Genomic DNA, 11696 nt, shown 5'->3' on the forward strand with positions numbered 1-11696 from the left:
GAATTGTATAAGGGCTTGTTTGGGTGAGCTTCTTCTACTCTAGCTTCTTTATGAAATTTTATTATTAAACGAAATATATTTCTCTATGTTGCTCTAGGATAAACTTTACACTTAGGGCTAGTTTGGGAACTCTATTTTTCCAAGGGTTTCCTATTTTACCAATGAAAAATGAACTAATTTCTTTTGGGAAAATAAAAATTTCGTGGAAAAATGGGATTATCAAACTAGCCGTTATAGTGACTATGTGTGGAGTCAATAAGAAAAGCTGTTTTTTTCACCTACTTCATTGCATAAAATCACCTCATAGAAGAATCGTTTCTTAGTAAAAAAAACTTTTTAGTAGAGCGTCTTTTAAATTTAGCTTAGAAGATGTTTGGAATAAAGCTTTACCAAGTAAACCGTGACAAGGGGATCACGGGGATTGAGGGGGAAATAAACTAATTTCCTCCTTAATCCTCTCCAATCCCCTAGTGATACCTGATCACCAAATCAGCCCTAAAGAGTCTCTTAGAGTTGCTCTCATATATCCATTATTTATATTTCTATGAGTGCCTAGCGGTTGACGTTGTTCTTGTTCATAACCTTTCAATAATTGGCTTAATTTTGATCGACCAACCAATGCAAAATCACTTGATCGGTCAACCGCGCGGCCAGCTCTTCTACCAGCTGTAATGATCCACATTGTTCTCCTAAAAATCACTGAAAATTGCAGTACAAGAGTACACATTATAGCACACGAAAATAACTCCTCTTTGTCGTTGTCATCTTCCTCTAGAGCCTGGTTCTCGACACTCGACCTCTCATGGCGTGGCATAGCAGAGGCGAGAGAAAAACGCCCCACAACCTCCGTCGTCTAGCTCCCTACTACCTAGGCACACTACAGCTGCGGCTACCACTGTCGCTCCCTCATTGTTGACCAGAACTCCCCAAAACGCCCCCCGGCCTACCTCTCTCCTCTGCGCTGCGCCGCGCCGCTCTGCCTATCCCTATCTCTCTCTCCCCCTCTCTCCTCTCACTCCTCAGTCCTCAACTCCTCATCCTCACTACCAACCAAGGCACTTTCTCGCCTCCCCCGTCTTCGCCCCCTTCTTTTCTCTCTCTCTCTCTCTCTCTCTCTCTCTCTCTCTCTCTCTCTCTCTGTAAGTTGCCAAATCGCAGCTGCAGCAACAACCGATCCAATACATACTAGGTTCCATTGCATCACACATCAGTCACTCCAAACCATCAAATCACACACCCATCAGATCACAAAGGCAAAGAGGAGAGAGAGAGAAAGAGGGATGATGAGGACGACGATGAGAGAGAGATACTACTAAACTATCTATCCATCAATCAATCAGGTAGCCCGGCAGCAATCGCGTGCCGCCTTTCCACTCACGTACACCACCACCTCCCAGGCTCAGCTCGGTTCGTTCGTTGCCGCGTCAAATCGGGACAAGAAGCCAGCCGGACCTGTTGCAGTGTTGCTTCGCCTGCCCTGCTGCTGTTGCTTGCGCCACGCACGCACGTACCTGAAGAAAGCAGCGACGGATTGATCGACCGGTGGTTCGCTGTCGCCACGGCCGGCATGTCGTCCTCGTCCTCGTCCTCGTCGTCCTCCGCCGCCACGGTGTTCCCGCGGTCCCCGCAGCTGCCGCCTCCGGTCCTGGTGGAGAACGGCCTCACGCCGCTGCATCAGCTTACGCCGGTAGCCGCGGCCGCGCCGGCCGCCGAGCAGCTCTGCTACGTGCACTGCTACTTCTGCGACACCGTCCTCGTCGTCCGTGATCGAATCCCTGCTGCTCTCGATATCTCTCTCTATACATACATGCAGCGCTCAGCTGTTTAAATCTCAAAGATTTTCACAAGCTTGAAGGTGTGCCTGGGACCTGGGTGCAGGTGAGCGTGCCTACGAGCAGCTTGTTCAAGACGGTGACGGTACGATGCGGCCACTGCAGCAGCTTGCTCACCGTCGACATGAGGGGCCTCCTCTTCCCGGGCACGCCGACGGACACGGTCGCGGGGGCCGCACCACCACCAGCTGCTGACACTAGTACGACTACCACCACCATCACCACGGCGCCGCCGCCGGCCAACTCGGTCAACAACGGGCAGTTCCACCTCCCCCACTCGCTCAACCACCCTCACCACCAATCCCTCCTGGTGGTACGCGCGTGGTTCAAAGCTGCCGGTGGAGCTAGCTAGCTCGCTCTGATCTGATGTCATATATCGCATGCCTAATCTCTTGTTTCCGCGCGCGCGCGTGCATGCAGGACGAGATATCCAGCGCCGCGAACCCGAGCCTGCAGTTGCAGCTGGAGCAGCACGGCGGCCTCGGCGGCCTGATACTCGGCGGCAGCAGGAACACGGCCGCGCCGCCTCCGCCGCAGCCGCCTGCAGCGGGTAAAGGGGCCAAAGAGCCGTCGCCGCGCGCTAATCCCGCCGTCAACAGACGTGAGTCCACACTTCCATTCTTCCATGCATGCACACGTCGTCGTCGCCAAGTGTTAATCATTCGCTATTTTTTTTCTCCATTTCGGGCTGTCCAAGATTTTTTGCTCGGTTTTGTCCTTGAGATCGATCATAAGTACGATCAGTCTGAGGCTGGCCCTTGAGGGAGCTAGCTAGGTGAAAGAAACAACCTTGAGTTCAGTCGAACTCATCTTCTAGCTCTCTCCATCATCTCCATGCTCGCTCTGGGCTCTGGCTGACCAGATCAGTGAGCACACGCGTACAGATGGGCTAGCTAAGCGACACATGCGCCTAGCTCGGCGTTGTACATGTCGCATCAATAAGTGCGGCGCACAGTCGCCCACACCGCTGCCGGCCTGGCTCGCTTTCAATCAACTGTCCAAGACCAAGAGAGTGAGAGAGAGAGAGAGAGAACGGCACACATGCATCTTTGTTTCGTTCCCGTGCTCTTTTCACTGTGAGAAAGAACCGGGCACCCTGTTGCTACGGCGCGGCGTGCATGCTACATACCTGAGTGCAGCTCAGTGCGCCGAGCTCCACAGCGTACATATCATGCAGCGAGCACCGAGCAACTGCATGCTGGTCGTGTTTCATGCGCGCGCGCCATGACTGTGTGCATGTCTATGTCTAACAGGGTTTTGTGTGTGCCTCGTGTCTCTCTCTCTGTCTCTGCAGCTCCGGAGAAGAGGCAGCGCGTGCCGTCGGCCTACAACCGCTTCATCAAGTGGGTGCCATGCATGCCAGCAGTATCATGCTACTACATTTTTCATGCTGTGCGTTACAGTGTACAAGTCGTATGGCTGGCCGGTGGTTCTCTCATCGGCCACGGCAATGCATGCCGGCCGCCTCGTTGGCAGCAGGAAGAGGGAAGAGGGAGACGACCCTGATGGTTTTTGTTCTCGTTCAGTCGTCGTTCGCTGAGGAAGAGAGAGAGAGAGAGGCAGATCATGCTATAGTGACGTGTCGCTGAGCTAGCTAGGTAGCTTCTGATCATATGCATCGATCTGACGTCTCCCTTTTGCTTTTCTTTTTTCTGCTGGCTCTCTCCCTCGGGGAATACGATTGCAGGGACGAAATCCAACGCATCAAGGCTGGCAATCCCAACATCTCGCACAGGGAGGCCTTCAGCGCGGCGGCCAAGAACGTCAGTCTCTAATCTATTTCCACCTCCTCCTCCTCTATCTCGCTTCTCGCTTCCATCTTTTTCTCCTTCAATTCCTTCTAGGGTTTTGCTCGTGCCTCTACGACGTACTGTTCGTTGCTAGGGTTTCCCGATCTTTCAAAACCGCATGATATATAAAGCTCCGTGCATGCTTCTTTTCCCGGCGCGTCCCTCGCTCCTTTCTGAATCCTTTGTTTGGTGTGGTGGCTTTGGTTTGTTGCTGTGCAGTGGGCGCACTTTCCACATATCCACTTTGGACTCATGCCGGATCACCAGGGGCTCAAGACGACAAGCCTGCTACCTCAGGTGACGAATCCGTGCCAAACCCTTGCATTTCCTCCGTCGTGTGTCATGTGGTGGCTTTGGCAGGGCCAGGGCGTGCCGCCTTCCAATACAATTAGGGCCCGTTCGTTTCTCTAGGATTGGACCAGGATTCATTCCAATCTATCAAAACTTATAAAAATTAGAGAAACAATCCGACCAAGAACCGTTTCGGGTCTCCAATCCGTGAAAAACGAACAGGGCCTTAATAGAACTTAATGCGAGCGGCTTTGTTTCATAAATAAAGCAGGGATCGATACTCCATCAGGGAAAAAAATATGACATTTAGGACAAGAGATTTGATCAAGACATATATAGACACTACAAACATAAATAGCTTTATACTCCCCTCCATCCCATAAAATAAAACGTATGTATATATTTTTTGTGGCAAAATGTTTAGAGTGAAACTTTGACCATTAATTTCTTTTAAAATATGACATCAACAAACATGAGCATCATATTAAAGTAATTCTGAATACAAATTCAAATATATAACATGCATATATACACTACGAGTATATGTTTTTGCTGAATTATTAGCCGGCCAAAATTTTAAAATGACGACTTTTCTAAAAACATGCGCGTCTTATTTTATGGGATGGAGAGAGTATTGTCTAATTAATTTGGAGACATGCAATACATGTTGGTAGATTTGTATATTCAAAATACTTTTAAAAATCTCATTTTTGGAAGATGTAATAAGAAGAAGTACATTTTAGAATATTTTAATGGTCATCGATATGTATATATCAAATAGTTGTATAAAGTCAAAAGTGATTTTTTTTACCAGAGGTAGCTAGTATGAAGGAAATTGTATCTATACCTATGGCTAACAATATAGGTTGTTTTTTTTCTAACGCCAATATATACGATTACATTACATAATGTTGTTCTAAGTCTCGCCCTGCTGCATTTTTCTCACTACTAAAAACAAACAAACCAGGAGGGGTGTGTGTGCGTACTTGGGGGGGGGGGGGGGGGGGGGGTAATCAGCCCTCGTATAATCAAGGGTTAATGGTTTAAACTAAACCAAAATTTCTCGGTGCTTTTGGCTTTATCAGGATCACCAGAGAAAGGACGGGCTTCTTAAGGAAGGGCTCTACGCGGCGGCGGCGGCGGCCGCAGCTCATGCGGCAGCCAACATGGGGATTGCTCCATACTAATTAATTTACAATTACTCCTCCTCAAGCTTGCTACTGATGGTACCTTGCTTCCGAGAATCTCCCTTCTTTACATTAGCTTGTTAAACGTTCCAAATCACGTATGTTCCTTCGATCGAGCTGGTCTCTAGTATATATAATCTACTACGTTTTTGCGTTGGTTAATATATATACTCCTTCCGGGGCCCCATTCTTCTCTCTCTCTCTTGCATCTATGTTTTAGTTGCTGCTGCTTACTGTGTGCTATCAGTCTAGCTAGCACGTACCAGCCAGGCTACCACTAGTTAAATATATCTTTATCCCTGCTCTTTACTGTGTCCTTTTCTCCTCTTCTTTTATTCTTTGTCTTCGTTCTTCGCCCCCATGTCGGTAAAGGGAGGCCGGCCAGGGCAGCCACGGGCTCGCACCGTCGGGAATCCTCCTTCCTCTGGCCTGCTGCATGCCAGAAAGACCGGCCGCCTTTGGCACCTTGTTTGCTTGCGTGCGTGCTGGTGCTGGTGCTGCTGTAGATGTTGGAATTCAAACGCGCGCGCCCACCCCCATCCGTGTACTCACTTGACCATCCATATGCAGTGAAGCCTCCAGTTGCGAAGCAGTGTGGGTATTATTTGCATCGATCACCGCTACCCTCTTTGCTATACGGCAGCTGTTTGAACCAACAGAAGGCTGACTATCACGGCAGTGTGTGCTGCTGTAGTCGTTAAACTAATTTGCAACCTCGCTTCTGCGCGTTTCTGTATTTCCGTCTCTTTGCGCCTGTCTCTAGGCTCTGGTGTCTGGACCAACAGAAGGCTGACTATACGGCAGCTGTATACATCCTCCTGCTGATGCTTGCTGAGAGACCTTTCGACCCCGGCCATGTTTAATTTGCTTGTAGGAGAGTAGGAGTACGGTATACGTAGCATAAAATAATACCACGTTCAATTAAGATAACACATAAGTAGACGATTATAAATTATTGTTATTAAATGCAGCATATCAAAAGAAGAGCACGAGGATACAGCTACTACAGTAAATCTCTGTACAGGCGGTCCGGTTAGCCTCTACACAGGCGGTTCCAGGAACCGCTTGTGGTGCACCGCCTGTGATGTAAAACAACATCACATGCGGTCAATCAAAAACCGCTTGTGATAGACACACATCACAGGCGGTCCAGTTTAAAGGAACCGCCTGTGATAGACACACATCACAGGCAGTTTCTAATCCTAGCCGCTTGTGTTAGCCACACATCACAGGCAGTTTTAAATATAAGTCCGACTGTATTTCAATATACAGATTCTAGATTCATATTTAGATTCCAGATTCATATACAGAATTAATAACAGATTCAAACACAGATATGTTGCATAACAAGTTCCATACACAGATTCATCCACATATCAAGTTCCATCATACACAGATTTATACACATATCAAGTTGCATAACAACTCAACATCTCAAAGTTCCATAGACAACTAAACATCTAAAGTTCCTAACTAAAGATCTAAACACTGTGTGATATAGTGTACAAACTTAGTTCTGGGAAGTGTTGCAAATTTCCATTTGTATTGTATAATAGCCTTTGTTGATGAAGAACTTCACGACGCATAAAGTAAAGCAAGTCTTTTACAACCTTAGCCACGCCGACGGAAACCATATCTCTTTCTAACCATTCAGCATTGATCTTGGATTTAGGAACCTGCAATGAAAGCAAAAAGCAAGCAGTGCTAAGAGTAATGTGATGAGCAACAATATAACATAAAAATTGCAACATAGACTATGATAGCGAACTTACATCCTCACGATTGACCATGTAATGGTAGGTGACACGACACCATTCGCATACATAATAACCGCACATGACAGTACCCGGAGGTTGTTTGTCACCATATGGAAATAATGATATTGACAAATTAGGCTTGTCCTCTGGATGTTCGCCGCCAAGATCTTTCCAATAAAACGGTATGCACTGCATATAAGAATAGCATTGTGAGATTAAGAATACATTTGTTAAGTTGTAATAAGTACAAGTGTGCAATAATAATCATACTTCTCTAAAATCTTCAAGAAGTCATTATACGTAGCCTTTTTCATTCTCAGTGAGTCGAAGACCACGACTTTACCATGCTTTGGAAAGATCATGATACAAATGTAGTGGTCACTATATAGACATAGACGAAAACACATGTTAAGATCACGATTGCCATAATTTGTAGTTCAAAACCATGTCGAGAACTTACTTAAAGTGGTGCGGAGCTATTATTAAGTCCTTGTCATGTTGTACATGATTATACATGGCTCGTCCAATGTATGCCGCCATTACCTTCATTTTCTTTCTCTGATTCTGTTTGATGGCTTTCTCAAATTCAGCATCATCCAAGTCTTTGTATTATTCTCCATGTCTCCGAGCAACTTCTTTGTAGCGAGCTTGGGATATCATCAACGGGTCAAGAAACCCTGTCTTAAGTTGTTTCTTCTTATCATCCATGTATTGCATCCTACGTGTAAAAGTGTTAATCGTTAGACTCTCGTTTATGTGTGTGTGTACAAAACTAAAAAATATGAAAGTTTAGAGGTACTTACAAGCAAAAGAGGGTTAAGTAGTTGGTTTCCATCCTTTGTCGGTGGTACAACGACCAGAGATCGTCAAAGAATAAATGCCGCACAGGATCTATATTATCTTTGCTCCAAAATGCATCTTCTGGCACAACAAATGTGAAGTCCTCGAGTTTGTATTTGTTGCTAGCCACCATGTACCACTCATGCATTCTAATCTCCGGAGTCGACAACTTAGAAAGTTGCACCGTCGTCAAGAACGGCCTCCCATTCACAAATTTAGGAGGAACAACCTCCTTCTTGTATATCGGGATATTGATTTTAAGACGTAATAATTCTCGAGTATGAATCATTCTATCTTCTTCCCATACTTCGAAATTGTCTATTTGGGACCGTATGCGTACTCCACGAGATGCTGATTCCACTTTTGATTGATTTGTCATAACTCTCTGCAATTTTTGCAGGTAGCGTGCCACTGATTTTGACGGTTTCTTAACATCGTCAGTGGTGATTCGCTGATGAATTTTCTTTGAACTAGTTGGCCCTTCAACATTGGTGTCAACCTTTGCTTCCTTTTTGATGTTTGCGTCGATATTCTGAGGAACAATTTTGTCTACGTCCCCCTTGTCGAGTTCCTTCGCAAGAGGTGATATGATTGTTTCAACAATTTTTGTGGAGGTCGGTGCTATATTTTCCTGCACCATGGAGTATGGAATGATCGAACTATCTTTCTGTTGCATTGATGTTGAATTCGGCGTTGGTGACTTATGACGCGATACACGACTTAAGATCGGCTCATCACCCAACTTGATGTCGCGTACAGTTCTAGAACTTCTTAAGTTGAAGGCTAGCGCCGGATGGTCTGATACTAGCTTCATAGATCTTTTGAATTTTCTATCCCAATTACTACCAAAACCCAACAAACTACCAACAAGCACTTATAAAGCGAAGAAGCTTATATCTCCCATAGCTCTGGGTGTGCAAAAAATTCATGCATGTCTGAACCATTGTATTCTGTATCGTGGCGATTTTGAGAACGCAGCAAGATGCCCAGTTTGCAATGTCAGTCGATACAAGAAGAGCTACAATCAAGACTGTGTAAAAAAATTCCCAAAGAAAAATAAAAACAAGAAATCCACTATTGGACCTGAAAGTGACGATGACACTTTTGATGACATGGATGGGAAAAAGACTGCAAAGATCCCAGCTTTGGTGATGTGGTATCTGAAAGGGAATTAGGATTACACCTAATCCCTAATTAATTTTGGTGGTTGAATTGCCCAACACAAATCTATTGGACTAACCAGTTTGCCCAAGTGTATAGATTATACAGGTGTAAAAGGTTCACACTCAGCCAATAAAAGACCAAGTTTTGGATTCAACAAAGGAGCAAAGGGGCAACCAAAGGCACCCCTGGTCTGGCGCACCGGACTGTCCGGTGTGCCACCGGACATGTCCGGTGCACCAGGGGGACTCAGACTCAAACTCGCTACCTTCGGAAATTTCCAGAGGCGACTCGGCTATAATTCACCGGACTGTCCGGTGTACACCGGACAGTGTCCGGTGCGCCAAGGGAGGTCGGCCTCAGGAACTCGCCAGCGTCGGGAAACTCCAACGGCTCGTCCACTATAATTCACCGGACTGTCCGGTGTGCACCGGACTGTCCGGTGCGACTCCAGAGCAACGGCTACTTCGCGCCAACGGCTACCTGCTGTGGCATTTAATGCGCGCACAGCGCGCGCAGAGTCAGAATCGCCCATGCTGGCACACCGGACAGCCAACAGTACCTGTCCGGTGTGCACCGGACACCCAGGCGGGCCCACAAGTCAGAAGCTCCAACGGTCAGAATCCAACGACAGTGATGACGTGGCAGGGGGCACCGGACTGTCCGGTGTGCACCGGACTGTCCGGTGCGCCATCGAGCAGACAGCCTCCCAACGGCCACTTTTGGTGGTTGGGGGCTATAAATACCCCAACCACCCCACCATTCATTGCATCCAAGTTTTCCACTTCTCAACCACTTACAAGAGCTAGGCATTCAATTCTAGACACACCCAAAGAGATCAAATCCTCTCCAATTCCACACAAAGCCTAAGTGACTAGTGAGAGTGATTTGCCGTGTTCATTTGAGCTCTTGCGCTTGGATTGCTTTCTCTCTTTCATTCTTTCTTGAGATCAATATTCACTTGTAACCGAGGCAAGAGACACCAATTGTGTGGTGGTCCTTGCGGGGAGGTTTTGCTCCCGATTGATTTGGGAAGAGAAAGCTCACTCGGTCCGAGGGACCGTTTGAGAGAGGGAAGGGTTAAAAGAGACCCGGCCTTTGTGGCCTCCTCAACGGGGAGTAGGTTTGCGAGAACCGAACCTCGGTAAAACAAATCCGCGTGTCACACTCTTTATTTTCTTGCGATTTGTTTTGCACCCTCTCTCGCGGACTAGTTTATATTTCTAACGCTAACCCGGCTTGTAGTTGTGTTTATATTTGTAAATTTCAGTTTCGCCCTATTCACCCCCCCCCTCTAGGCGACTATCAATTGGTATCAGAGCCCGGTGCTTCATTAGAGCCTAACCGCTCGAAGTGATGTCGGGAGATCACGCCAAGAAGGAGATGGAGACCGGCGAAAAGCCCACTACAAGCCACGGGAGCACTTCATCGGAAGAGTCCCGCACCAAGAGGAAGGAAAAGAAGAAGGACTCCTCCAAACGGAAGGAGAAAAAGTCTTCCTCTTCTCACCACAAAGAGAAGAAGGAAAAATCTTCTTCCCACAAGCCGCATCGGAAGAGCGACAAGCACAAGAGGATGAGGAAAGTGGTCTACTACGAGACCGACACTTCATCAACATCAACCTCGGACTCCGATGCGCCCTCCGTCACTTCTAAGCGCCAAGAGCGCAAGAAGTATAGTAGGATCCCCCTACACTACGCTCGCATTTCCAAACATACACCTTTACTTTCCGTCCCATTAGGCAAACCACCAACTTTTGATGGTGAAGATTACGCTAGGTGGAGCGATTTAATGCGATTTCATCTAACCTCGCTCCACAAAAGCATATGGGATGTTGTTGAGTTTAGTGCACAGGTACCGTCAGTAGGGGATGAGGACTATGATGAGGATGAGGTGGCCCAAATCGAGCACTTCAACTCTCAAGCAACAACAATACTCCTCGCCTCTCTAAGTAGAGAGGAGTATAACAAAGTACAAGGGTTGAAGAGCGCCAAGGAGATTTGGGATGTGCTCAAAACCGCGCACGAGGGAGACGAGCTCACCAAGATCACCAAGCGGGAAACGATCGAGGGGGAGCTCGGTCGGTTCCGGCTTCGCAAAGGGGAAGAGCCACAACACATGTACAACCGGCTCAAGACCTTGGTGAATCAAGTACGCAACCTCGGGAGCGTAAAGTGGGATGACCACGAGATGGTTAAGGTTATTCTAAGATCTCTTATTTTCCTTAACCCTACTCAAGTTCAATTAATCCGTGGTAATCCTAGATATACTAAAATGACCCCCGAGGAAGTTATCGGGAATTTTGTGAGTTTTGAGTGCATGATCGAAGGCTCGAGGAAGATCAACGAGCTTGATGATGCCACCACATCCGAAGCTCAACCCGTTGCATTCAAGGCAACGGAAGAGAAGAAGGAGGAGTCTACACCAAGTCGACAACCAATAGACGCCTCCAAGCTCGACAATGAGGAAATGACGCTCGTCATCAAGAGCTTCCGCCAAATCCTCAAGCAAAGGAAGGGGAAGGACTACAAGTCCCGCTCCAAGAAGGTTTGCTACAAATGTGGTAAGCCCGGTCATTTTATTGCTAAATGTCCCATATCTAGTGACAGTGACCGAGGCGACGACAAGAAGGGGAGAAGAAAGGAGAAAAAGAAGTACTACAAGAAGAAGGGCGGCGATGCCCATGTTTGTCGGGAATGGGATTCCAACGAAAGCTCAAGCGACTCCTCCGACGACGAGGACGCCGCCAACATCGCCGTCACCAAAGGGCTTCTCTTCCCAAACGTCGGCCACAAGTGCCTCATGGCAAAGGACGGCAAACGGAAGAAGGTTAAATCT

The 11696-nt window shown here is 47.2% G+C and overlaps 1 protein-coding gene across 1 annotated transcript; it reads left to right on the forward strand.

The window, feature by feature from the left end:
* Window positions 1-1028: 1028 nt before the first annotated feature.
* Window positions 1029-5210, forward strand: LOC542130 (yabby 9). Its single transcript, NM_001111761.1, is given in 7 exon segments — window positions 1029-1759; window positions 1879-2145; window positions 2253-2433; window positions 3127-3175; window positions 3520-3595; window positions 3842-3919; window positions 4999-5210. Coding segments are annotated over 7 exon segments (945 nt in total). The 5' UTR covers window positions 1029-1567; the 3' UTR covers window positions 5101-5210.
* The last annotated feature ends 6486 nt before the right edge of the window (window positions 5211-11696 follow it).

Source organism: Zea mays, chromosome 5 (genome assembly GCF_902167145.1).
Source record: "Zea mays cultivar B73 chromosome 5, Zm-B73-REFERENCE-NAM-5.0, whole genome shotgun sequence".
NCBI lineage: Eukaryota > Viridiplantae > Streptophyta > Magnoliopsida > Poales > Poaceae > Zea > Zea mays.